This window comes from Pinus tabuliformis, chromosome J (assembly GCF_031772625.1).
Source record: "Pinus tabuliformis cultivar Carrire ecotype Pingquan chromosome J, CPIR1, whole genome shotgun sequence".
NCBI lineage: Eukaryota > Viridiplantae > Streptophyta > Pinopsida > Pinales > Pinaceae > Pinus > Pinus tabuliformis.
Window position 1 is genome coordinate 870,515,364 of NC_142295.1, and position 27,650 is coordinate 870,543,013.

A 27,650-nucleotide genomic window follows, 5' to 3' on the forward strand; every position below is an offset into this window, starting at 1 on the left:
TATACTTCAAGATGGTTAAAGGTGAGCTTGTGATTTTTGCTACTATATGTTGATGATTTGTTTCTGACTGGAGCAGAGGACCTCATTGTCCAGTGTAAGAGGGAGTTGATTTCTAAATTTGAGATGAAGGATCTTGGTTTAATGCATTACTACTTGGGATTGGAAGTGTGGCAAAAGCCTGGTGAGATTTTCCTTGGTCAAGGAAAGTACGTTGTTAAGATCCTTCAGAGATTTGGGATAATGAACTGCAAATCCATGGACATTCCCATGGTGAATAATTTGAAGAAGTTGCTAGACTTTGATTCTGATTTGGTTTATCCCTCTATATATCGTCAACTAATTGAATATTTGAACTCTCTGGCTAGCACCAAACTTGGTATTTGCTATGCAATGAACACAGTGAATTCTTAGTTGAGTTGGTCAAAGACCTGGATTGCTTCCCAAGAGGGTTGAGTTGGTCAAAGACCTGGATTGCTCCCCAAGAGGGTTGAGTTGGTCAAAGGCCTAGATTGCTCCCTTAGGTCATGGACTTTGACCAAGAGACCATAGTTATGGTCGGGGAGATTGGCCTTACATGAATCAATCCTAGATTGCTTCCTTAGGTCATGGTGGTTAACCAGGAGACCATATATATGGCCGGGAAGATTGGCTCTATGAGATTCATTTCTGGATTGCTTCCTTAGGTCATGGGGTTTGACTAGGAGACCATAGTTATGGTCAAGAAGATTGGATTTACGAGTATCATGCCTGGATTGCTCATGGAAGCTACAAAGTTTGGTTGGGAGATTAGCTCTATGTATATTGAGGCTTGGAGTACTCTCTTAGGTCCTTTTCTCTTTTCCATAGCAGCATATGCTTGATTTTGCTCATTTTATCCTACATCAATTTTTGCTTTCAGCCCGGTTTCTTCAATCTTGCATAGTGACCATAGATCCTGGAATGGAGTAGCTTCTTTCTTCCCATAAATGGTTAAAGTAGAGTTACCACGCGCCTTTGGTAGTGCATTTAGTACTACAGTGGTCATCTCCTTGTCAGAGATTATTTCTCCCAGATCTTGAAGTTGATCCCTTATTTCAAATATCCTCATAACGTATCAAGGTATTCCTTCTTCTTTTGATATCCTTAGCTTGTAGAGTTCTTGCCTTGATGAGATAACTTCCCCTACAGTGCTTACGGAAAACAACTCTACCAGTTTTTCATATATTTCTTTTGAGTTTCGAGTTTAGATACATATGGGATGAAGGGATCATTGATTGATTCCATGAGAATCCTTTGAGCCCTTACTTCCCCTTTCATAAACTTTGCAAGTGCTTGAGCATCTTATTTCGATGGTTTGGTGATTGAACCTTTGACATGTTCCATGACCTCATTTTCAATGAGATTCAGATTTGTCCTCTTCTTCCATGCAAGAAATTTTGAAGCCCCAACCAATTTGTTGCTTTCCTTGCAAAAAGATATTTTGACATATTCAGATGTAGACATAAATATAATTACTTGTGAAGATGCTTCTTCCACTTGCTGCCTCCTTGAATTTGATGATGATATAGATAATAGAGAACTTCTCCTTGATGAAGATAGTTCTCTTCAAGAATGATCCTTGACTCCACAAAGAGGGAGATCACTTTAGATCCTTTGATGGTGATGTCCTTGTTGATAATGATGACTTCTTGATGATGTCTTGATGCTTCTTGGATGATCTTCTTCAATGGTAAGGACCTTGCTTCAATGAAAGGGAGATTGCCTTAGAACTTTTTGAAGATGATGACAACGTCCTTGATCTTGCTTCTCTTGGATGAATAGTCTTCAAGATACTTTGATTTGTAGGTCTCTTCAACTTGAGTAGGGTCTTTGTGGTCTTTTGAGGATCCCAAGACTTCTTATGGTGTAGACTTCTTCTTCGATCTAGGGTTGTGACACTTCTTTGTAGATCTTGACTTTGCTTTGATGTCCTCCAATATTTGATCCTTGAATGCTTGTGTGTCCCTTGATGAGATGCCCTTTCCTTGATTTGTAACCTGGCTCTGATACCATGTTGAGAAATCTAGGGCATTAGGATTAGGATATTTCTCTTTGATGATAACTGATTGTGAATGCTTTTTACTTCTTTAAATTAGGATCTTCTCTTTACTTAGATTATTATTGTTCTTCTTCATCAAACAGTTACCAAAGCATAAACAAGATAGAGACAAGAGACACAAAATATAGGCGATCAGCCAAGGCCAAAACCTCTCCAACTTGAGAGGAAAACCCAAAACGAATTCTTCTTCTTATAGAGACTTCAATTGACGAATACCAAGACCATGACCAAGACCCTTGACACAACAACCTCTCCAAGACCAAGTCACAAGCCTTCTTGATTCAACTTCTTCTTCCTTGAGTCAATGATGGTCAAACTTCTTCCTTCTCCCACTAGCTTGGCTATCCTTCATATTTTGGTCCCTTAGATTAGACCTGCAACTCTCGGCCTTACTTCAGAAACCCTAGTTGCAGTACTTGATTAGTTTTGGTAACTTGATTTCCTTCGCTCTAGGTGGAGGCTTCTTCTTTGGTAATTCAGCTTGATCCCCAACCTAACTTTTTCCTTGGCTTGACCTTCAAGTGTGACTACAATACCTCGACTCCTTCTGCAGTAGACAGCACCTATACTTCGCACGTGTGGAGTGAATTAACCCAAAATAGATCTGAAATAACCTTGGTTATGGTCCTCCTTCCTTCGCTTGGCTATAGGCTTCTTTCCTTGTGAACTTCACACTTCTTTCTTGTCTTTTATGCTTGACCGAAATTCTTTCCTCAAATGAAGGTTGAGCTGCCCTATATATAGTGGTTTGTGCATCCAAAATAAGTCGACTTCTCTTTGTGACAAGGCCGACATGCCTTTCTAGATTTATCCTTAGGCCGACTTCAAGGGGAGCTTGTGACAAGGTCTTGGAGGGTTAACAAATTTTCTTTTACAATGAATTACATGCCCAAATGGGTCTTCAATCCTTGACATTGACTTTACTAGACTTTATGACTTGATGACCAAACCTAATAGCTCACAATGGGAGCTTCAACTAAAAATAAAATTCCTTGGTCACGAAACCCGTGATTCAAGCATTACAAAAATAATTTTATTTTTCTTCTTTATATCAATTACATAAAATCGTGATTACACATGTCATTATGAAGACCGAACCTAGTTACATTTTTCAACACTAGGGTCTATGTCAAGTGTCCTTGTCCGTGTCATAATGTAAAGAACCCTTCTTGGGAATTATTTGTCGAGAAAGAAAATTAATTTAATATAAAATAGGTCAATTAGGCCTTCTCCACCAAGTCAGCCTCAAGGAAGGACAATTCGGACTCAACAGGGGAATTCGACCTCACCATCTCACTATATATTGGAGCAACTCGACTCATTTGGAAAATCATCTCACACAAGTTTGAATTGCAGTGGCTCGAAGCAGTAAAAGTGTGAAATTCAAGAAGGAAGAAGGAAAGGGCTAGCAAAGGAGAAGGAGGTCGTTATTTTGCTAAGGAAGTCGAAATTCTCCCTCTCTTGTCTCACACGTGTGAAGGAACTGAAGCTATTGGAGGGCTGAAATTGTAGTCTTGAAGCTGAGCCAAAATTTTGATGTAGAAGGGTCGAAATTTGTCCTTAATGCAGTATTGATGCAGCATTGAAGTAGGGTTGATGCAATATCATTGCAGTTGATCTTTGAAGGTTAGAAGACCAGTTTAAGGGCTGAATTGGTGGAGGAGGAAGGTATGTTGGTCTAGGGTCTTGGTCTATCTAATTTGAATTACTGGAGGAAGTGTTCTTGACTAAGTTTTCCTTTAAAGGAGTTTTGCCCTGGTTTTGCGCCTACATCTGGTCTCCTTGATCTTTGTGTTTTGGTTTTGATAACTGCTTGACGGACTAAGATAAAAAGAAGAACATAAGAAAGATAATAATAACTTATAAAAATCACAAGTAATTATCAACAAGAGAAAATATTTCTACCTTTCCGATTTTCCAACAGCCACCTCACTCCTTCAGTGCATTAGCATATCTACAAACCAACCATCTCCCTCCTTTTAATTACTATGTCCTCAACCATATCCTTTCCACAAAAGGAGATCTCAATAGGATAGTCAAGGATAACATCCACTGAAGGTACATTCAAAGAACTTGCGTCCCCCCCCCGCATTCCTTAGACTCTTGGCCCCAAGATGGCCTTTTATTATGAGCACTTCATGAAGCTAGAGTTCAATCTCAATATTTGTCTCGACTACATTGGATTTCATGGCCTTGGGATCACACTCTACCAATTGCAAGTTTGCTCACGTCACCTACAAATGGGAAAAAACCACCACGCCCTAAGGTACTAGAAGATTTTCCTCCTATTCTATCTCCAAGATAATGAGTCTAAAGAACACTTTGTATTAGGTTTCTAAGATACTTTGAGATCTAGGTCAGGTTTCACTACTTGCTCCAAGACTCAAGTGTTCCCTTGTGACCTCCTCTCCCTACCCTGACCAAAGTTATTCGGTATTATCCAAAAGGAAATTATCTACAAGCAAGAGATGTTGGAGGACCTCTCCAAGGCCAAATTAGTAATTAGCTCTCAGGGTTACTCCACAAAAATTTACACCATCTTTCAAGGTGCTTCATTAGATTTGGTGTACAAGGTGTATGATTAGCCCCTAGATCTATGATGGAATAGCACATCAGTGATGGCTTATTCAGTGGTTGCTTGACCTCAATTGGGTATTTGCATAACATTCTTTCTTACAACATTGGAGATCTTCAAAAAACTTGGTGATGTTCTACATCTTAACCACCTAGAGGAGGGTGCTTGGAGAATGCCCTCCATTGGAGGAAAAGCAGTTGGAAGTCTTGAGGAGGGCGTTAAGCACTCAACAACATGGTGTAGCTTCTATGCTTGCATGGGGGGCTAGAGTTGACTTGGAGACACAAAGGTTGCAACAATGTTCAATGTTCATATATAGTTGTCCTTAGGTTACTTAAGAAGCTCTTTGCCCTTCAAGTGACCTCCAACACAACCTATTTGTTGAAAAGTGTAACTAGGTTCAGTGTTCATAATGACATATGTAATTGTGATTTTATGTAATTGTGATTTTATGTAATTGATGAAAAGAAGAAAAATAAAATTATTATTATAATGCTTGTCTCATGGGTTTCATGAGCAAGGAATTTTATTTTAGTAATGGCTCCCATTGTGAGCCTTTAGGTTTTGTCATCTAATCATAAAAGTCAAATTGTGTCAATGTCATGTATGAAAGACCCTTCTTGGGCATGTTACATTTTGTAAGAGTCATTAGATAAGTATAAATAGCCCTCCAAGACAAGCACAAGCATCTCCTTTCAAGTCGGCTTCAAAAGGAATAATATCAGCTCTCCAAATGACACGTCGGCCTAGCTGGATGACAAGTTGGCTTATTATGAGGCTACAACAACTATAAATAGGGCAGCAAGTCCACATTTCAGAGCAAAAAATTTGGTGGAACAGAGGTCTAAAACAGAAGTGCAAAAAAGGTAAAAGGAGAACCCTCCCAACCAACGAAGTAAGAAGAAGGAAGAGCAAAGTTCTTAGGGCTATTTTTGGGTTTGTTTTAAGGGTTGTAAACCTCCATATGTGCAAGGAAGAAAGAGGTTTGTTGCAGCAGTGGAAGCCGAGGAAAATTGCAGTCCTCCTAGGGAGCCAAAGTGGTAGAAGGGCTAGTGAAAAGAGAAGTCAAGACAAGCCAAGAGGATACTCTATCCTAAGCAAGGGGTATCAAGGATATTTCTCTAGAAGAAGGTTTTGAATTAAGGTCAAGGATTGCAGACCTAATTCAAGCAGGCCAAAGGTCTGAAGCAGAGCAAAGCCGAGAAGGAGGAAGGAGCAGAAGGTTGACTATTGTTGTCTAAGGATCTCATCAAGAGAACTTGTGTCTTGGTCTTGGAGTGGCAAATAAGTCAAGGGTCTTGGTCTTGGTATTCGTCAATCAGAATCTCTATAAGAAGAAGAATTTGTTCGGGTTTTCCTCTCAAGTGGGAGAGGTTTTGGCCCTAGCTGATAGCCTATATTCTGTGTCTCTTGTCTCTTTATGGTTTATGCATTGGTAGTTGTTTGATGAAGAACACTAATAACCTAAGTAAAAGAAGATCCTAATCTAAAGAAGTAAAAAGCACTCACAAGCAGTTACTAATAGAAGAGAAATCACTTAATTGCTATGCCCTAGATTTCTCAACATGGTATCAGAGCTAAGGTGACAAAGTCAAGGAAGGGCATCTTATCAAGGGACACTCAAGGATCAAATCTCGAGGAAGGCATCAAAGCAAAGATCATCTTTAAGACAAGATCTACAAAGGAAGCATTATAACCCTAGATCGAAGGAGTCTACAAAGAAGTCTTGGATCATCATCAAGAAAAGAAGGCCAAGTTGAAGAGATCTATGAATCAAGATCCTTATCATTGAAGACATCACCAAGAAGTCATCATTGATATTCACCAAAGAATCCAAAGAGATCTCACTCTCTATGGGATCAAGGATCACTCTTGAAGAAAACTACTTTCATCAAGGAGAAGTTTTCTACTCTCTATATCATCATCAACGTCAAGGAAGCAGCAAGGAGGAGCATCCTATCAAGTAAGTATCTGAATTTGTCAAAATGTCTTTTTGCAAGGAAAGCAACAAATTGCTTGGGGCTTCAAAGTATCTTGCATGGAAGAAAAAGACAGATTTGAATCTCATTGAAAATGAGGTTATGGAACATATCAAAGGATCTATCACTAAACCAAGAAAGGAATATGCTCAAGCTCTTGCAAAGTATATGAAAGGGGAAGTTAGGACTCAAAGGATTCTCATAGAATCTATCAAGGATCCCCTCATCCCATATGTATCCAACTCAAAACTTCAAAAGAAATCTATGACAAACTGGTAGAGTTGTATTCCGTAAGCACTGTTGGAGAAGTCATCTCATTAAGGCAAGAACTCTACAAGTTGAAGATGTCAAGGGAAGATGGAATAGCCTCATACTTTATGAGGATATCTGAAATCCGAGATCAACTACAAGATCTGGGAGAAGTCATGTCTGATAGAGAAATGACTACAGTTGTATTAAATGCACTACTGGAGGAGTGGTGTAACTTTACTTCAAGTATTATGGGAAGAAAGAAGCTACTCCATTCCAGGATCTATGGTCACTATGCAAAATTGAAGAATCTAGACTAAAGGCCAAATCTGATGTGGGAGCAGGTGAGCAAAATCAAGCATATGCTGCTATGACAAAAAGAAAGGGAAATTTTGGAAAGTTTGGTCCTCAGAAAAAGAAGAAGAACATGGCTAAAATACAATGCTATGGGTGTCAAGAATATGGGCACTATAGGAGAGATTGTCCTAAGCTCAAGAAGGACAATAACAAAAGAGGAAGAGAAGAAGCCCACATCACCGAGGAAGTGGAGGAAGCTGAAAAGAAGAAGTCCAAGAAGGAGGAAGTAATAGATCTCCACTATTGAAAGATAGTTAGAATCTATGGAAGTCAAGGATATAGCTCTTGGGAGTTTCATTGAAAACACAAGTGGCAAGGTCATCTAGCACAAGGTTCATCATACATCTAGGAAACATCTGCTGATGGGGATACTTTAGATCCTCAAGATTCTCTAATGGAATCTTATTCAAAAGGTTCACTGATCATGAGGGGAAGCAAGTGTTTCATCAGGAATTCCAAACTTGTGGAATTCATGGGATGATGGCATGATGACATAAAAGGAGAAGCAAATCAAGATTGAAGCTATTTCAATCAAGGAAGTTGTCGCAGGAAGTCTGGATGACCCAAAGGAAAATGAGGTATGTATGCTTACAGTCTATATTGAAGAGGCATGTCATATGGTTGCAGGTAACATGAATCAATGCTTTATCTTGAGAGCATAATCAAAGGAAGGATCTCCTCCTTCGAAGGAATGCATAAATGCATGGGTAACACATTCACTAAAATCAACATAAAATGTCCTCATGTGTAATATGAGGTGGTTGACTACAATTGAGGAACTCTGATTGGAAGCTCCTAGGAATGAAATGTGTGAAGAAAGGAAGGAAGAGATCGTGGAATATGCAACCATGGTAAAGGCAATCAACATCCGAAAGACCAAGAAGATTTGACTAGGATATCTCCATGGAAGATATGAAGACTCTGATGGAGTCTAAAAAAGAGACCCTTGACAATATATATCTTTGGGAGATGTGTCGATATGTATGCAGGACGTTGATGCAAACTAGAAGATGTCATGTTGAAAGACCATCACAAAGGTAATGTAGATTCTAATGTTCGTTCCTTTATTTTTGAACAAATATCTGGATGGGTTTATGCAGGGTTGTCGAGGAAAGATCTATGGATGTCTTCCACCACCGATGTACATGTAGTAGGATGAAAGATCCTTAAGTAAACATGGCATGAAGGAAGGCCAGATATGGACTAATGGATCACTTTCCGATGATGACATGACCGACTCATGGATGAAAGTGATGGATGGCTGGTGCCCTACCTAGAAGTCAAAAACATGAAGACTCCTCAATAAAAGAAGTTCATGACATCGTGAGGAGGAGTTTTTCAAGCAGCTGGTTGTCCCATCATCTCCACCTGAGGAGCTATTATAGATCCCTAATTAAGAGGGAGTCTGGAAACAAGTTTCTTATTTGGAAGAAACTTGGAAATTCCTAAGCCAAGAGGGAGCTTAGGTACATTCCTTCCGTAGGAATGAGTACATTCCTTTATTGGAATAGATATGTCCTCTGTAATTAAGAGGGAGAGATAGACACATCATTCTTGTCTTCACTTGGGAAGATAGAATGGAGGATTAAGTAAACATCTGGCATCTGATGCTCTTTGAGGATGAGTTAGGGCATCCAAGATAAGAGTAGTCATAGAAGACCGATATTCTTTGAGGATTGGGAATCCAACATAAGAATAGTTCTGGTGGAACACACCCTGAGAACCCAGGTGGGGTATGTTCCGAGAGAGACAATGATGAGGGTGTCTATACATCATTAGTCTCACCAGCATTGAGCTTAAATCTCGTGGAGAGATAGAGCTGTTAGTCAAGGCCTTGCTATGTTACAATGCTGGTTGATATGATGTTATACAAATGGGTTACCAATCCAACTTTTCTTATGAGAAATTCTTTAGCTTGAGAATGACCAAGTACCATTATGAAGACCTCCCTAGTTAAGAGGGAGTCTTGAAAAGTGTAACTAGGTTCAGTCTTCATAATGACATGTGTAATTGTGATTTTATGTAATTGATGAAAAGAAGAAAAGTAAAATTATTATTCTAATGCTTGTCTCATGGGTTTCATGAGCAAGGAATTTTATTTTAGTAATGGCCCCATTGTGAGCCTTTAGGTTTTGTCATCTAGCCATAAAAGTCAAATTGAGTCAATGTCATATATGAAGGACCCTTATTGGGCATGTTACATTTCGTATGAATCATTAGATACATATAAATGTCCCTCCAAGACAAGCACAAGCATCTCCCTTCAAGTCAGCTTCAAAAGGAATAATATTATCTCTCCAAATGACACGTCGGCCTAGCTGGATGACAAGTCGGCTCATTATGAGGCTACAACAACTATAAATATGGCAGCACGTCCACATTTCAGAGCAGAAAATTCGGTGGAACAGAGATCTAAAACAGAGGTACGAAAAAGGTAAAAGAAGAAGCCTCCCAACCAGCGAAGTAAGAAGGAAAAGCGAAGTTCTTAGGGCTATTTTTGGGCCTGTTTTAAGGGTTGTAAACCTCCATACGTGCAAGGAAGAAAGAGGTTTGTTGTAGCAATGGAAGCCGAGGAAAATTGCAGTCCTCCTAGGGAGCCGAAGTGGAAGAAGGGCTAGTTAAAAGAGAAGTCGAGACAAGCCAAGAGGAAACTCTATCCTAAGCAAGGGTGTCAAGAATATTTCTCTAAAAGAAGGTTCTGAATTAAGGTCAAGGATTGCAGACCTAATTCAAGAAGGCCAAAGGCATGAAGCAGAGGGACGCTGAGGTTGAAGAAGAAGCCGAGAAGGAGGAAGGAGCAAAAGGTTGACTATTGTTGTCTAAGGATCTCATAAAGAGAACTTGTGTCTTGGTCTTGGAGTGGAAAATAGGTCAAGGGTCTTGGTCTTGGTCTTGGTATTCGTCAAGTAGAATCTATTAATTTTAGATAACAATGGTATGTTTTATGCTTAAGAGCAATTTACTTCAATTTTCTTATTAGCCCAGTATCAATTTCCAGATTAGCAATCACATTAATATGACAATAAATGCAGATAGAATATAAATAGAATAGTACAAGACAAGACAAGACAAGAGGACACAAGATATGGTACCATCCAGGGACAAAACCTAATGTGGGGAAACCCTTTGATCAATTCTTCTTATTATTCTTCAAAAGTTCAGCAGAGAGAGAGTACAATATGCAATATTCATTTGCCCAATCAAAGTGAATTATGTCCAGTCAAACAACAGCCACAGAAAGCCCTAACCAGAGAGTCAACATTGGTCAACAGGGCAGATTTTGACCTCCAAAACAACTCAGTCAAACTCAATCAACTCGACCTCCAACAGCGAATCAAATCAGCCCAAAACAATCTGAAAATACTCAGTCAAACTTGGTCAATGCAAGTCAAGGATGGTCAAACAATACGACTCCCTTGAATTTTGTGCCCAGAAATGCGGCCTACCCAAACAGAAAGAATCCCACAAATCCACAATCAAACAAAGTCAACGTTGTTGGTTAACACTTGGTCAAACTGTCCCTGAAATTCGGTCAACACAGAAAACAGACTTCTTCTTCTTCGCACATGTGGAGAGAGGTTGTCCTAAAATCTGTACCCTATCATAAGAGGAGAGAGAGATGTGTGAAAAGGTGAGTGATGTCCAAATGAGGCAAAGGTACCTTCTATTTATATGCAAACGTTGAGGATGAATAGATGTGATTGTTGGGCTTTTGAGCCTACATTAGTTTGCTGGTCGACCTTGACAATTTGTCCATAAACAAAATAAATTCATAATTCCATTTGTACATGTCGAAATGAGATGATCTTTAGATCAATCCTACACCCCTCGGAGAGAGGAATACAATAAAAATATCAGTTGCGTCATATGAGCTGTCCAAGGTGGAGTTTGGCCCTAGTTTCCAAATTTAACTCTCCCTCTCAACTAGGAAGAACTCCACCTGCCAAACCATCTGACAATCAGTTCCATCCTTGTCATCCCTACTCCGCTCTGCTTTGTTGAACCATGAAGAAATAATGAAGAAGAAATGATCGAGAATGTATCATACCATTCTCCACTGACCCGAAGTCAGTCTCCAATAATCGAGAGTATCATACTACTCTCCACTGACCCGAAGTCAATCTCCATTGATCTCAGATCAATTATCAAACATCCTAGCAAAGGGAGTACGGTAGTACACGATGCGCCCATTGGTAGTACTATGGTCCCTATCCTCATTTCCCTACTCATTGACCAAATAAGAAGTACTTCCCATGAGTCCCGGACTGCATGGGTAGGATGTAACGGCAGGAGAAGGTGAACCACTCATCCTGCTCATATGCCATAGGAGAAGGTGAACCACTCATCCTATGCATATCTCAACATGGGGTAACACAAGGGAAGGTAAACCACTTACCCTGTACACAACGCGCCACTAGGGGAAGGTGAACCACTCACCCTATGGTTGCTCATCGCTCCAAAAAGTACCCCAAGCCCTCTGGAGCTCCCAGAACTCAACATCCATCTCATACGGGATCCTCATAAGAGGGTCTCTCCACGACTCCAAGTCGTTCACGGAAGGTTAAGAATTTGACCTTCCTTAGGGGCTTCGTAAGAATATCTACGACCTAATCATCAATCCGAATATGACAGAGCTTTATTGCTCCCCATTGTACCATATCCCGGATAAAGTGGTACCTGATATCAATATGCTTGGAGTGGTCATGAAACACGGGATTCTCAAAAAAACGAATCCCATTCTGGTTGTTACAGTAGATCACGGTGGTATCCAGCACATGTCCAAACAACTCACTAAATAGCTTCCTCAACCAAACAGCTTCACAAGAGGCCATACTAGCAGCAATCTATTCGGCCTCAACGGTGCTCAAATCAACCGACTTTTGCTTCCTGCTCATCTAAGATATTAAAGCAGAACCTAGAGAGAAGCAACATCCAAATGTGCTTTTACGATCCACCACACTGCTAGCCCAGTCAACATCAGAATAACCATGGAGCCTCACATTCCCAGCAGTGTATCTCAGTCCATAGGTGATTGTGCCCTAGAGATATCTCAAGAGATTCTTGACAGCAATCCAATGTATGTGGTGAGGCTCGACTATAAACTAACTCAATGTGTTCACTGCAAAACATATGTCCGAACGAGAGTTCACCAAGAACATCAAGGTCCCCACGAGTTGATGATACTCAGAAGGATTTCCCAAATTGGGCCCAGCAGCCCTTCCGCATAACTTCTTGAAGTTATATTCCATCGAAGTAGTCACGAACTTGTAGTCCACCATCCCAAATCTTTCAAGTAGCTTTACAATGTATTTTCCTTGAGAAAGGAAAATCTCACCTAGCTTTTGCCAGACCTCCAACCCTAGGAAGTAATGCATCAATCCTAGGTCCTTCATCTCGAATTTGGAAGCCAACTCCCTCTTACATTGATGAATAAGAGGGTCTGCACCTATCAAAAAGAGATCGTCCACATAAAGTACCAAGATGAGAGGTCTATCATTCTCAATCTTAAAAAAAAGTTTGGATCAGCTTCACTTCTCGTAAATCTCAGCTTCATCACATAGTTGTCGATCCTCTCATACCAAGCTCGAGGAGCTTGCTTCAACCCATAAAGGGCTTTCTTCAACCTGCATACATGTGTCTGACGATCTTGAACTTCGAACCCCTCGGGTTGTTCTACATAGACTTCCTCCTTAATTGAACCATGTAAGAAAGTGGTCTTGACATCCATCTGGTGTAGATTCCAATTTCCATCCTTGCAAGGCAGCAAGGGCAATAATCGAACGGATGGTAGTGTATCGGGCAACAGGTCCAAATATCTCATTGTAGTCCACACCTTCCTTTTGAGAGAAGCCTCGAGCAACAAATCTAGCCTTGTACTTTTCAGCACTTCCATCAACTCCATGCTTGATCTTATAGAGCCATTTCGAGGTGACAACAAATTTGTCCTTGGGTCTAGGAACCACATCCCAGGCATCATTCTTCATAATCGACTCATACTCTTCGTTCATAGCATCCTTCCAAACTTGGTGCTTCACAGCTTCTTCGAATGTGCCAGACTCAGATTGAACAATGGTGCTCATTACATTTAAGTACCCTTGGTACCTATTTGGCTTCTTACTTTCACGAAATGTCCCCCTTGGTGCAACATGCTTCTCGGCATCTTCGAGATTTTCCCTAAGCCATGAGGGCCTCCTTTTCAAGGAGGAGGGATCATGAGAGGGTGGATCAATGGGATCCATTGGTCCTTCAACATCGGGCATCGGCTCGTCCTGCGTTCTCCCTACTTTCCTAAATCTGCTTCTTTGTCCTTCCTTGGAATAGGAAGGTTACTAATCTTCCCAAGGGCAGCATCCTCATCGAAGGTGACATCATGACTTATCTCCACTTCTCTTTGACCAGGCACATAGATTCTATATGCCTTAGAAGTTTCACTGTAGCCCACAAATGTTCCTTTCTTCCCAGAAGCATCCAATTTGCTTCTCTTTTCTTTCGGCACATGAAAATATACGGGACTACCAAAAATTCTAAAGTGAGAAACATCAAGTTTCTTACCGGTGAAAACTTCTTCGAAAGTTTTGGAGTCCAATGCTTTATGAGGGCATTTATTTTGAACATACACGGCAGTGTTTGCAGCTTCGGCCCATAAGAACTTCAGAAGGCTTTGATCATGAAGCATGGCACAAGTGGCTTCTACGATAGAACAGTTCTTCCTTTCAACAACACCATTTTGCTCAGGAGCATATGTAGTAGTAGTCTCCCTCTTAATGCCAACTTCTCTACAAAAGCTATTGAACTCATTTGATTCATATTCGGTTCCATTATCGGTCCTCAATATTTTGATCTTCTTCCCTATTTGATTTTCGACCAAAGCTTTGAAAGAACAGAACCATGAGAATACTTCGTCCTTCTTCTTCAAGAAATATATCCAAGCCTTAAGAGAGAAATCATCCATAAAGATAGCATAATATAAATATCCTCCCAAAGAGTTCACGGACATCATACCAGATAGATCAGAATGAACTAATTGCAATATGTCGGTAGTTTTGCTATCACTTGAAGGGAATGGTCCCCTAGTATGCTTTCCTTCATGTTCTACTTTAAATTCGGGCATACCTGTCACCATCTTCCTCACATCGGGCAGAGTCTTATAATGTAGATGGGAAAACCTCCGGTGCCATAATTCGAATTGAAGTGATATGTCACAAGACATAGCTCCCAATGGACTTCCTCTAACTTGATATAAGCTATCAACCCTGAATCCAAGTGTAAACGCATCTTTGAAATTTTTATTCCACACACGTACCTTTCCATCGATGAATGCCACCTTGAATCTTTTGTCCTCCATTGCCGAGATAGATACCAGGTTCTTCTTTAAATCGGGTACATATAGTACTTCTTGTAGATGAATGGTGTTACCTTGATTCAGTTGAAGAGTAACATTCCCAACTCCCTTCACGGGATAGGTGGCATTGTCTCCAAGGATAATTTCCAAATTTGTATCCTTTTCAATCAGATTTGAAAGAGCTTCCTTATACCCAGTGAAGTGCCTTGAGGCACCACTATCAATCAACTAATTTCCCAAGGTATCCGGAGGAGAGGCAGTAGAGAGGGCAGATATAAGATAAAATTCTTTTTGCTTGTTATCAACAACATTAGATTCATCATACCTAGTGTTTCTTGATCTCTTGGGATGGCGGCCATTTCCTTGTTGAGGAGCGAGAGCATTCCTTTTTCCTCTGTTGTTATTCCTTTGATTGCTGTTGCCCCTGAAATTGTTGTTGTTGTGGTTATCATCATCATGAGGTGTATCCCTTCTATTAGGACACTCCCAGCATAGTGGCCAAACTAGTTACAAATGAAGCATCTTCCCTTCCTTCCATTCTTGAAACCCGGTCTTCCTTGACATTGCTTCTTTGAAACTGCATTGTTCTTCTTCTTAGCATGAGCGGGGAATGTAGTAGGATCATTCCTATTTGAAGGCATATCTAGTTCCATCATCCTTGTTTCTTCTTGAGAACATCTAGTCAGCAATTCTTTAAAACCTGGAATCCTGTAATTGTTGAGGATATTAGTGTTGAATACATGCCATTCATGAAGGAGACCTCCAAGGGCAATGAGAGTGAGTTCCCTATCTGCAATAGCTTCTCCAATCGAAAGAAGAACATTTTTTATCTCAGTAATCCTCATGAAGTAGGATTGAATATCTTCGCCTCTTCCCTTCTTTATGTCCTTCAATTTGTTCTTGAGAAAGAGAACTTGATTTGCATTGCTAGCTTTGAACATGCCAACCAACCTATCATATATCTCCTTTGATTTATTCAAATCGGAGATGTATGCAACCAAATGCTTATGAATAGAATCCCTGATGATCCTCTTTACTTTAAGTTCACCCTTCTTGTACTTTGTCTTAGCAGTAGCTGGTGCATTTGAAGGAGGCTCAGAAATCTTTCCCTACACATAATCCATAACATCCTGCTCTTCCAAAGTCAAATCAAGAGACATCTCCCATGCATGATAATCAGATTTATCATTGAGCTTGTCATCAGATTTGACGTAGGATATGGAGGCCATTGAATCTTGTCCTTGTCCAACAAATCTCAGTGATTGCTCTTTTCACTCTTGCTTGGGCTTTGTCTTCACCTCAGCTCTGATACCATGTTGATTTAGATAACAATGGTATGTTCTATGCTTAAGAGCAATTTACTTCATTTTCTTATTAGCCCAATATCAATTTCCAGATTAGCAATCACATTAACATGACAGTAAATGTAGATAGAACATAAATAAAATAGTAGAAGACAAGCCAAGACAAGAGGACACAAGATATAGCACCAGCCAGGAACAAACCCCAATGTGGGGAAACCCTTTGATTAATTCTTCTTATTATTCTTCAAAATTTAAGCAGAGAGAGAGAGTACAATATGCAATATTCACTTGCCTAATCAATGTGAATTTTGTCCAGTCAAACAATAGCCACAGAAATTCAACGTTGGTCAACAGGGAAGATTTTGACCTCCAAAACAGTGCAGTCAAACTCGGTCAACTCGGCCTCCAACAGCAAATCAAATCAGTCCAAAACAGTCTGAAAAATACTCAGTCAAACTTGGTCAATGCTACAATCAAACCTTTTGTAGTCAACGTTGGTCAAACAGTACAGATTGCCTCGATTTCTGTGCCCAAAAATGCGGCCTGCCAAAACAAAAAGAAGCCCACAAATCTACAGTCAGACAAAGTCAACGTTGTCGGTCAACGCTTGGTCAAACTATCCCTAAAATTCGGTCAACGCAGAAAACAGTCTTCTTCTTCGCACGTGTGGAGAGAGGTTGTCCTGAAATCCATACCCAATCATAAGAGGAGAGAGAGATGTGTGAGAAGTTGAGTGATGTCTAAATGAGGCAAAGGCACCTTCTATTTATATGCAAACGTTGAGGATGAATAGACGTGATTGTTGGGCTTTTGAGCCTACATTAGTTTGTTGGCCGACCTTGACAATTTGTCCATAAACAAAATAAATTCATAATTCCATTTGTACATGTCAGAATGAGATAATCTTTAGATCAATCCTACACCTCTCGGAGAGAGGAATCCAATAAAAATATCAATTGCATCATATGAGTTGTCCAAGGTGGAGTTTTGCCCTAGTTGCCAAATTTAACAGAATCTCTATAAGAAGAAGAATTTGTTTGGGATTTCCTCTCAAGTGGGAGAGGTTTTGGCCCTTGGTGATAGCCTATATTCATTGTCTTTTGTCGCTTTACAACCTAAGTAAAAGAAGATCCTAATCTAAAGAAGTAAAAAGCACTCACAAGCAGTTACTAATAGTAGCGAGATCACTTAATTGGTATGCCCTAGATTTCTCAACACTATTAACATTAAATTAGAATATTAAATTCCCCTCCTTGGGTTCCAAGCCCATTCCTTTGGGTCCAAAACCCCAAACTCGAGTGCAAATCCCACACATCATCTTTGTGGCTGATTTTCTCTCACAAGCCTAGGACCAAGGGCATGTGAGAGTACCTCCCAATGCTACCCAATTTTGACTAGTACAACAGAAGATGGGAATTGATGTTGGAATTGATGGCTAGCCTTAAGAGCCATATGCAAAAGAGATCAAACCACGCCCATCAAAAGGGGGAAATTTCATAGTGGGAAGAGAGGCAGATATACTTTATCTCCTTTGCTCACTTGAACCACTTCTGCTGATTCAAGAGTAATTACTGCACATATTTTAACCACAGTTGGAGTTAAACGTGCTTAGAGGCAATAGGAAGCAGGGTTATATCACCAACGGAAGTGGAAAGGAAGCTCCATGGACCACCAACTGCAAAAGAGTGAATTTTCCCATGGATGATTACTTCATTTTCAAATTCTCTCTGTCAGCAAGCAGCATCTAGAATACCGTAGAGACCAGCTCTAGTTATCTGTGTTAGTACTTTTATAATTACTTTGGAAATCAGGAGGTTATCCGAAGTGTTTTTGTCCTATAATCTAGCTTGTGATGCTATTAATAATAGAACAAGAAGAAAAAATTATGCTAGAACTGAATTACTCAGGTGCAATCTCAAAACATATCAAAACCTCATTTTATTTATCCAAAAAATGAAGACATGTACAGCATTAAAAGCCATGCTTCTTCTGTCCAATCTAAGTGGGATCCCAGAACTAAACAAGAAATTCCCACTGATTATCTGCTCGAAAAACTTGTATTATATCCAGTAATTAAATGAAATCTTCTTTTATTTAACCAAGTGAAAAATTGAAAAGTTCTGTGACAGGTTTTATGATGCATGTTAAGAAAAATAAGGAGGGTTATCAAGACAAATAAAAATGTCTTTATCCCACACATAAGATTTCCAATACCTCGGTAGATAAGGCCTTTCTCATGCAACCGAATAAAAGCTTCCACAACAGCTTCTGCAAACAAAAACATTGAAAAGATCTTAGAAACATAAAAACAACAAGTAGCCAAAGTCATGAGTTCTTTATTGAATCCATTCAGTTTGAAAGGATTCCACAAATGTGCAAATTGCACAGAATACAATATGCCATTGAAAAAAATTTAGCAGGTTTTGCAATTCTGCTTTTGTTGTTCACATTATAATTGTCTAATGTTTGCATTTCAGCAACAAGAATTGGTGCAACTTTGGCATGTAGCCAGAAACTGGCAGTTGAAACTATCTTTGAAACTTGCTTATCCTTCACACAGTTTATGTTCTTATTGAAAGCTAACTTGAATTACAATTGAACATAATCTCCACAAAGAGTGAAAGTCCACTGAGCAAGAATTTACAGGCACGAGTATTGACTTACGACTCAACTGCTCATCAAGAGTGAAATGTTCTCTACTCCAGTCACATGATGCACCCAACCTCTTGAGCTGGTTTGTTATGGTCCTTCCATACCTGGAAACAGCAACTTGAAGATTATGAAAAAACTTCAAAATCATTCTCATTTCACAAAGCATTTAAGTGAATCAGTCAGCAATTATGATAAGATCCATTATTTGCCATTTCTACATTTGAAACACAATCAATTGTTAGTTTTTGGGTTACTCCAAAAGTGTTTACACGATGCTTGTGAGTGCTTCATGTGATGTAAGGTGCACACTATATGGATGACCCTTGGACATGTCCACCTCATCACTTAGCTTCAAATTATGTTGCTTGCACTGCCACATGGAAAGCCCCTTTGCCCCAAAACTGGGTCCACTACTATAACTAGAGTTTTGTGAGGGTGTTTTGACTGCTTCAAAAGACAAGTGGTTCATCTAGGCATAGAGAATCAAATGGACACCTTCTTTGCCTCAAAACCTATAGCATGATGCCTTGGGAGATGCAAATGCATTGGGAACTATGAGACTATTAGGATGCAAAGCCAAGGCCAAAGGAGAGTGCAAAATACATAAGACACATGGCACATGTGGGTAGCGGGGTGCACTGGGATCAAAAGGGATAATGTCAAGGAAAAGTACATATGGTGATCACCCTTACAAGGCTTTATTGATACAAGTGCTCCCTTAAACCATGATTCCTAGCAATGCTTATTCCATGATACTCGCACACCATCCTAGGATATTAAAATATCCATCAAGGCAGAGAATTACCACCCACCAAGGGGAAAGTTAGCAATGCCATAGAGGAAGACATATCATGAAACAATCAATACCAAGAATAGCCATGGTCGTCCACACCGATGGGGATCTAAGAGTCACTTTCACAAACAACACAATGTTGATTTGTGGTAGCATCGGATGTGCTCTAGCCATGAAAATTGGTGGAGAGGCTAAGGCACATAAGATCTCCAAGACCCAAAAATTGTTTGGGGAAATTCCACCCGATTAAAGAGATATTAAAATAATTAATATTTTTAGTGGGGTTTTTAAGTCTAAACTTAGGAAAATTAAAAGATTAATGGGTATTAATATAAAACTGGGTGAGAATATTCTAAATGACATGGATCAAGCCAAATCTAATCTTAGCCGTTGATTAGGGTCTTAATCTTAGTTGCTGAAGACTCAATAGGAAAAGTATAAGAGGAGGCTTAAGGGTCAATTGGAGATACACCAAATTGATCAATCAGTTCGATTTTCTGGAGCGGGGTTTGCTGAGAGAATAGAACCAGTGATCTGTTGCACTTAGAGGCAGTTTGGCACGAGACCGAGAATACATGGCAGAGAGGCAGAGATAGTGCTAGAGAGACAGCGCAGAGCCTGGGAAGGCTGACGCAGAGGCAGCTGGGACTTACGCAGAGGCTGAGGAGGCCAGCGTGGGTGACACAGAGGGTCAGAGGGCTGACACAGAGAGCCAAGAGGCTGACGCAGAGGCATTAGTAGCTGCGCAAAGGCTAGCAGAGTTGACGCAGGGCCAAGAGGCAGCGCTGGGTGATTTTCATGGGGTAGACTGAGTGCTGGTGAGCTGAGAGGGTGACGCAGTCCCTAGCAGAGTGACGCAAAGCAGTGGAGAAGCTTGGAGCAGCTTTCGCTGTCCAGCTAAGGAGTTGTCGTAGTTGTTGTGGGATCGATCATCCGATGTCTGATCAACCGGAATATTTGTCTTTGAGGAGAGGTACTTCTGCCGAGGGCATTCTCTGTTGAGTGAGCCATTTCTAGCACCCTAGTTGTATTCAGAAACTGCATAATAGTAAAACCCTCATATCTGTTGCACCGATCTTCCCGCATTGGGTTTTTTCGGGGACGATTGTCCAAAAATAATGGTGTCCCTTGTGTGATTGTCTCAGTTATTTCAGTTGTTGTCTGTATATGTGTTAAGGTTGTATTTTTGTTTATTTTCGGTATTTATATTTATAAATAACTTGTTAATGAAAAGAACAAGTAGGAGAAAATAAACCAGATAATACAGTAGGGATTTCTGACGTGTCAGACTTAGAAATTTCAACACACACACCCATAGGGCTTTATAAGGCACATCCTTTGGGCTTATATGGTGTGGCCAAAAAGTTTTGAAGTACCCTTGCTGAAAGAGGGGTAACAAGGTCTATGTGGAAACTTGCTAGGAAACCTAGCTAGTGGTGTGGATAACTCCATATTCCTTGCATCCTTAATAGCATCTTGCAAGGTTAGCAAATCAAAAGCTTTGACCCAACCCTTGAGAGGTTCTAACAAGCCCTCTATGAACCAAGAAATCAATCTCTTCTCAGTCACATCAAAAACCATGATTGATAACTGTTGAAACTCTGAAATATATGCATCAAGTGTCCCAACCTATCTCAATTGAGCCAACTCTCTAGAGTGTGCCTCTGAATCCTTGCGGTCAAACCACTCTATCAATGTAGTATAGAACTGATCATAAGAGACTATTGCACCATGTCCTTGTGTCACTAAACCGTGATACCACCATTCATGTGCAGCTCCTTCAAGGTGAAGGGTAGCAAACTTGATGGCCTCAATTTCCTTCATCTGATTTAGGGCAAGATAAGTATCCAATTTCTAAATCCAAGCCCTAGTTGTACACTTGGTTAATCCATCAAACTTGGTAAAGATAGACGTCCCAACCTCTTCTACAGCCCATAATTCTACTTCCCTTGGTTCCATTACTTTTGCTTTGGATTTGTGCACTTTGTGACCTCCAAATAGTCCTTAAAAGAGCTGGATGATTGAAAATTTGCCCCTAAATCTTTATACATAAGCTAATATTTTAGCATCCTCATTGTCCTCCATAGGTTCCTCTTGTATAAAAATAGGCATGAAAGGTCTAGATTGTGTTGAGCCTAAAGTTTTGTCGAAAGAATGTTCAATTGTTTTCTTCAACCTTGCTACTTTCCACTCTCCCTTTATGCACCAAAATTCTTCCATTTGTTGTGTTTTGAGCCATCTCACTCAAATAAAGGTTGTTCATTTGTAGTTGTTTTAATATTTCTACAAACATTTGTTTTTCCTCCTCACTTGATGGGATGGTTGATTATTTCCAACCATTTATTTATTCACGTGATTCCAGGTTATGACCACACTCTTCACACATGCAGTTAACCCAAACAAGCTATCAAGTCTTGCAGTGCTGATACCACTATAATATCCTCGAATAGAGATACTAGAAAAATAACAATATTTCCAAAACGAAGGCACTACAGAATATGAAATTTTATTTGCATATAAAAATCAAATATTAGAAATATGAAGATTACTTGTTGAAATAAACACAAATATGAAGTTGTCCTCTAAATTTTATCTCCAAATAGACCTCCAAGCCTGATGAATAATTGCAACCCAGAAAAGATGATGTGCTAGGGTCTCACAAACCTAAGCTCTTCTACAAAAACACACCCTTCTAAGTAGGGGAGCCCATATGTCTCTCCAAAACTACAGATACTCAATGTTACCAAAGCTTAAGCCCAAAATTGTAGCACGAGAGAATAGAGAACTCACAACATACAGCTCATAACTACCAAAGCGACCTTCTCCATTTACCAACTATGGAAATCGAACTATCCATGCAAGACTATGTCTTCAACCCATGTGCATTAGTGAGACTCAAGTTGATGTGCAGGTGTGCCTTGTTGACTTGAGGATGGCCCAAAGTAAAGTGTTCAAGCGTTGGAGTTAAGAGAAGGTTTCAAGGAGATGGGCATTGCTAATTCACCAGTCTTCTTGGAGTTCTCTTCCATGCATTTCGATTAATTAATGGTGAACTAAGACGAGATGGCCATGCGGAGGGCTAAGGGAGTACGCTTGAGTTCAACTGAAGTAGAAGTGGAGAGAAGAACCACGTGCTCAGTCTAATGGAGATACTCTAGATATAACTCATGTCAAACTACTATGAAGTAGCTAGACTAGACTCTCAGTTATCTCCCCATGCATGCATGCGTTGTAGTTAACTCCAAGAAGAGTGTCAACTCATTCCTAAATTAGTTCATGAGTCTCAGTGGTCTTTAGTTCACTCATGCATGCATGCGTTTTAGTTAACTCCAAGAAGAGTGCCAACTCATTCCTAAATCAGTGCATGAGTCTCAGTGGTCTTTAGTTCACTCATGCATGTGCTCCAAATAACTTCCAGTCATGCTCAATATTATCTATGCACAGTAATCAACATGCATGAGCCTAAACCCAATGTAGCTCTATGTCCATTTTCTCTTGGGTAAGCCAAGGAAAGGACAACCAATTTGCTATTAGTTTTCATGGTTTGAGTTGGGGACATTACAGTCCATTACCTTGAATGGACTTGTTACTTCGTGGAGGCCTTTCATCCAAGGTGTTTGTGCTCATGAAGAATTCCTTACCTTCACAAAGCTTTGGGATGACCTTATGCAAGAAGAGTTCAGGTTGGACTCCTGTTCAACATAGAAAGAAGAAGTAGCCTTCATTGGGAAGACAAAGAAGGGAAGTAATAAAGGATACAAGAACAGTAAGAAGGAAGGTTTAAATCTAGGAGAAGGATTCGGCAATATGCAATGTTTTAGATGTCACCAGATGGGACATTATGCCATCCAATGTCTAAGGAAAAAAGGAAAAACCAAGCCATAAAGAGACGTTGCAACGAGTGCAGGTACTATAGCAGGAATGGATGAGGGGTCATCACAACTTGAGGCTACCTTTCCATAGTCTCTTGTTTCTCTTCTAACAATGCACCTAAGTGTTGGATGGTATGTGGAGAATGGGGCATCAATACATATGACTTATGATAGAACATTCTTCAATGAACCTTAGGCACAAGAGGGAGGCATGAGTGTGGAGTTGGGTGATGACGCTACTTATCCTATGGGAGGATTGGGCTCCATTTCCTTCCAGATGCTATCAAGTGATGTTCTTAAGTTCAATGATGTTCTATTTGTTCCTAGTTTGAAGAAAAAATGTCTTTTTGTTTCTTATATGGCAAATCATAATTGTAGAGTTACATTAAAGGAAAGCATGGCCGTATCAATGATTGTAGTCTAGCAAGTTCAATAACTTTGGCTAAAGGTGTGTATAAGGGTGCCATTTACAAGTTGCCTACTAGTCATGTGGCACTTGTGCATTCCAATGAGAAGCTAGATGAGCCTTCTCATCTAGAGGAGGCATATGCAGTGCATGTTTGGAAAATGCCATGGAGATATGTTCGAAACCTATTATGGAATTAGTGACTAATTCCAAGCTTCCAGCGGACGGGAATGTTATAGAGTAGAGGGATAGAGTTGTTCAATTCTCTCAGGAAGAGGGAGTTGAAATTCATGTTACTCTTGATTCAAGACTGTCTCAAAAAGAGAAACGTCACCTCATTGAGTTTGTTCCTTCAATCGCCAAAGGTTTCCAGGTGCATGGGCAAGATTCCCATGGTTACAGGTTATTCACAGCCCTATGTTGTTTGTTGCTTGTACCACAAGAATGGTACTTCAAGAGGGATGGGATTTGTGCAGTTGTTTGTCATTGTGATTTTGATATATCTAATCCACTTGTCTTGGTCTTGTATGGAGATGTGACCATCTTTGTAGATGTCTTGAACAGCTCATAATGTGGTGTCCAAAGATTTTGGCCCGTGATGTTTGATTTAGGGATGATGGAGTTAGGAGGTAGCTAATGATCCTAGGTGATGTTCCTTCAAATTCACATGTGCCCATGTTCTTTGAAGGTTTGAGATGTTTTGATAGCATCTTTTGTTATTGAAGATATGAGACATCCATGACTTACAGGATCAACATTACATTGAGTTGAATGCAAGTGAAATATTACTGTTGTAATTTAATATTTCGGACCAAACCTAAGGGTGAAAGTTCACAGCGATAAAATCCAAGAAACTTGAAGTAAATGACGTCAATTTCATAATTGCATTGATTGTCTTATTACCCACGAAAATGGGTAACCCTATAGGAGAAAAAATTTCTCCTATTCTCGACACGCAGTCGGCCAGCCAATAGCCCCTGACAACCACCACTAGCTGATGAAATGCCATTATATCTCCACCACTTACATCAGCCATATGCTTCTCACCCATCTGCATGAGCACATGGACGAAGGGGAGCTTCCTCTCAAAAGGTACTTTAATCATTTTGCAATCAGGTACTTATGCTTGTTTGTTTTGGGGCATTTGCAATGGATAATGGGGTGATTTCAAAGAAGGATGGGCTTTGAACGTGATCTTGTTCTCTCACCTTAAATGGGGGGTTAATCTTCGATCCTAGTCCAATGGAACCTCTCCTAATGGCCTAATGGATATAGGAGAGGCACTACTTGGGAAGCCCTGAATGAGATAGGGTAGTTCCATCTATCCTTATGTCATATTCATAGTTGCAACTTGCAAGAACAATCCCCCCCAAGGATCAGTAGGCAGAACCGTGTCTCGTACGGATCCACCACCGATCCTTCAGCGAAACCGCAGATCCAGTCCTATATGGATCCGCCACCGATACTCCAGCGAAACCACGGATCCAATCTCGTACAGATCTGATCCCAAGAATCAGGAGGCAGAACCGTGTCTCATGTGGATCCGCCACCGATCCTCCGACAGAACCGCAGATCCAGTCCTGTACAGATCCGCCACCGATACTCAAGCGAAACCGCGGATCCAATCCCGTACAGATCCGCCACCTATCCTCCAGCGGAACCACGGATCCGAAAATCGGATCCGCAGTTCCACCATTTTTTGGTGATTCCTGGAAAATCGGATCCGTAGGGGCCCGATCTGCGGTTCCAGCTGCCCAATCCACGGATTTGGAAAGGATCGGTTGTGCATCCATTGAGGTTCGGGTGTGTATCCACCACGGATCAGGAGCAGATCCAAGAGAAGGTGGACGGCTCACATGGTTTCGCAGGGATTTTCTTTTATTTCGAACTATTATGTGAGTAACTATGCTTTTTGAATACTTCCAAGGTGCCCCTTGATGCTCCCAAATGGTAATGTTAAATTCTTACAATAAAAGTGACATTCTCCTTTATCTTTCATTTTCATCCTTTTTACTTATATTTTTAACATTACCATGAAATGACTCGGGACGTTTGAGAGTGGTTCCAACATCATTAGACTTCATATGGAGAAAATAGAATTTCATATCCCATTCAAAATTCAGCAGACTTAACAGTTTTCAGGATCAATGGGATTGTGGCGTTTCATTGGATTATATCATGTATGAGGGCATGTGATTGGCATTTAATCAAGAGCACCGAGCCCTATATGTACCCCAGTGTTGGTGTTGTTGATTGTTGAACTCCTTTGTCATGGCCTTAGCAAAAATGTACCCTTCACTCAAGTCAAAATCATTGATCAGGCATGTTAAGCTTTCTCTACCATATTATAAGGCTTGGATTAGGCCGTTTGATCAAAATTGGGCAATGTTGACTAATATCCCTAGAGAATCGAAGTAGAGGCAAAGGCTAGACAAGAGGAGGAATCTAGATTCTAGATGGTTGATGTTGGAATAATTAATCATTGATGTACAAATTTACAATGGATACCATATCTATCTTGATTTATGTAAAAATATGCATGTTTTCATGTCTTCTACAACTAATTTGGTATATTAGAATTTTTTTTAATATAAATGCAAAAAAATATAAATATATATATATATATATATAGTAGATGTTTCACTTCCTAAATTTTTGGGAAATGACTCTTCCGTGGATCCGCTTCCAAAAAACGCCCCTGCTTCATACAACATTGGTAATATTACCACTTTTCATCATACATTACAAGCCCTCGTCTCACCTTCATTCTTTGGGTTCAACTGACCATTGGTTCTTTCGGATTTCGTACCCATACATCCTCATACTTAGGTAGGGCCCGGAACATTGCCCTGGGAGGTTGATGCAGCTAAAAGAAACTGAAAAAGTATATCATGGACACAAAACAAAATCAAAAGAACGAATATCAAAATGCAAAAGATGGCCAGGACATATAAATTAGCGTGTGAAAAAGCCTAACATGAGCTCTACTTCACTCCTTGTGGCCATCACCTAGTCCCTAACCACATGTTACTTCATTACATCTTAAGAAGGAACCCTTGCATGTCCCAACCCCCAATGAGTGATGAAATGACTCATCCTTAAGGGGTAATTCAACTTCTATATCATTCAAAGTAAGCTCTAACCCTTAAGCTAAGAGCAATAATACAAAGAAAAATCAACCAAAAGTAAAAGGCACACAAGAAGGGTGGAAAAGCAAAGGCCAAGTTGGTAACTCATGCATCCACAATTTGCTCCCTCCTCACATCTATATATTCAAGATGTGGATCCCCCATCAATCGGTCCCTTTGACCATGGCACTTGGCCATGAAGTCTTATCCCCACCATATCATCATTATTACTCACCAACACCTAACAATTGAAGGGTGGACTGGGGAAATGTTACTTCCCCTTAAAACACTTAATAGTGTTATCTTTTAGCCACTCCTACATGGGGAGAAAATCTGAAAACACCTTTGTGATTTCAAGGCCTTGATTTTGTAAGGAGATATTTATTTGAAGTATTAAATAGCCCATGACATTCAAGCTTGGTTCACTTAGATGCAATAATGATTTTTGCCTCTAATGACTGGTTGCTTTCACTAGAATCTGTATTGGGATTGTTGAGTGGTTTAGTTACCCATGTCTTGGGCACCTTACCCACAGGTACCTAGGCCATTAGAGAGGCATATCGGCACCATCAAGTGAAGCATTGAGAACCATGGGCCTCCTAACAGTTGCAGCACATCACACATGACCCTAGGCACCTCCAGCACCCAAGACGTTCTACCACTTTAGATTGGATTTGATGATTCTTCAAGATGGCGTGCCTAAATCCAACATGCCCCCAGGCAAGCACTAGCACCTTATGAGGGATGGTAGTTGATCCAGGGCCCAGATGAGGATGGTCTCACCTTTAGAGACTTGGGAGGGCTAGTAGCACCTAGAAAGCCCTCAACGTTGGAGCAAAGATGGACACTATAAGCAGTTGGAGACTCATGGAGACCACTTTTTGGTTCCCCAGCTAGATTTTGGGGCCACATAGAG

The 27,650-nt window shown here is 40.3% G+C and overlaps 1 protein-coding gene across 4 annotated transcripts in view; it reads right to left on the reverse strand.

Annotated features, from left to right (window-relative positions):
* The window catches only part of EMB2247 (protein EMBRYO DEFECTIVE 2247), a 418,314-nt gene that overhangs the window by 360,072 nt on the left and 30,592 nt on the right, over positions 1-27,650 (reverse strand). For all 4 annotated transcript variants that reach the window (XM_089378646.1, XM_089378647.1, XM_089378648.1 and 1 more), the window contains exons 6-7: positions 18,548-18,639; positions 18,098-18,151 (exon numbers count right to left, since the gene is read on the reverse strand). In XM_089378646.1, coding sequence (XP_089234772.1) covers positions 18,098-18,151; positions 18,548-18,639 — 146 coding nt within the window. The remainder of the gene's footprint in view (positions 1-18,097; positions 18,152-18,547; positions 18,640-27,650) is intronic.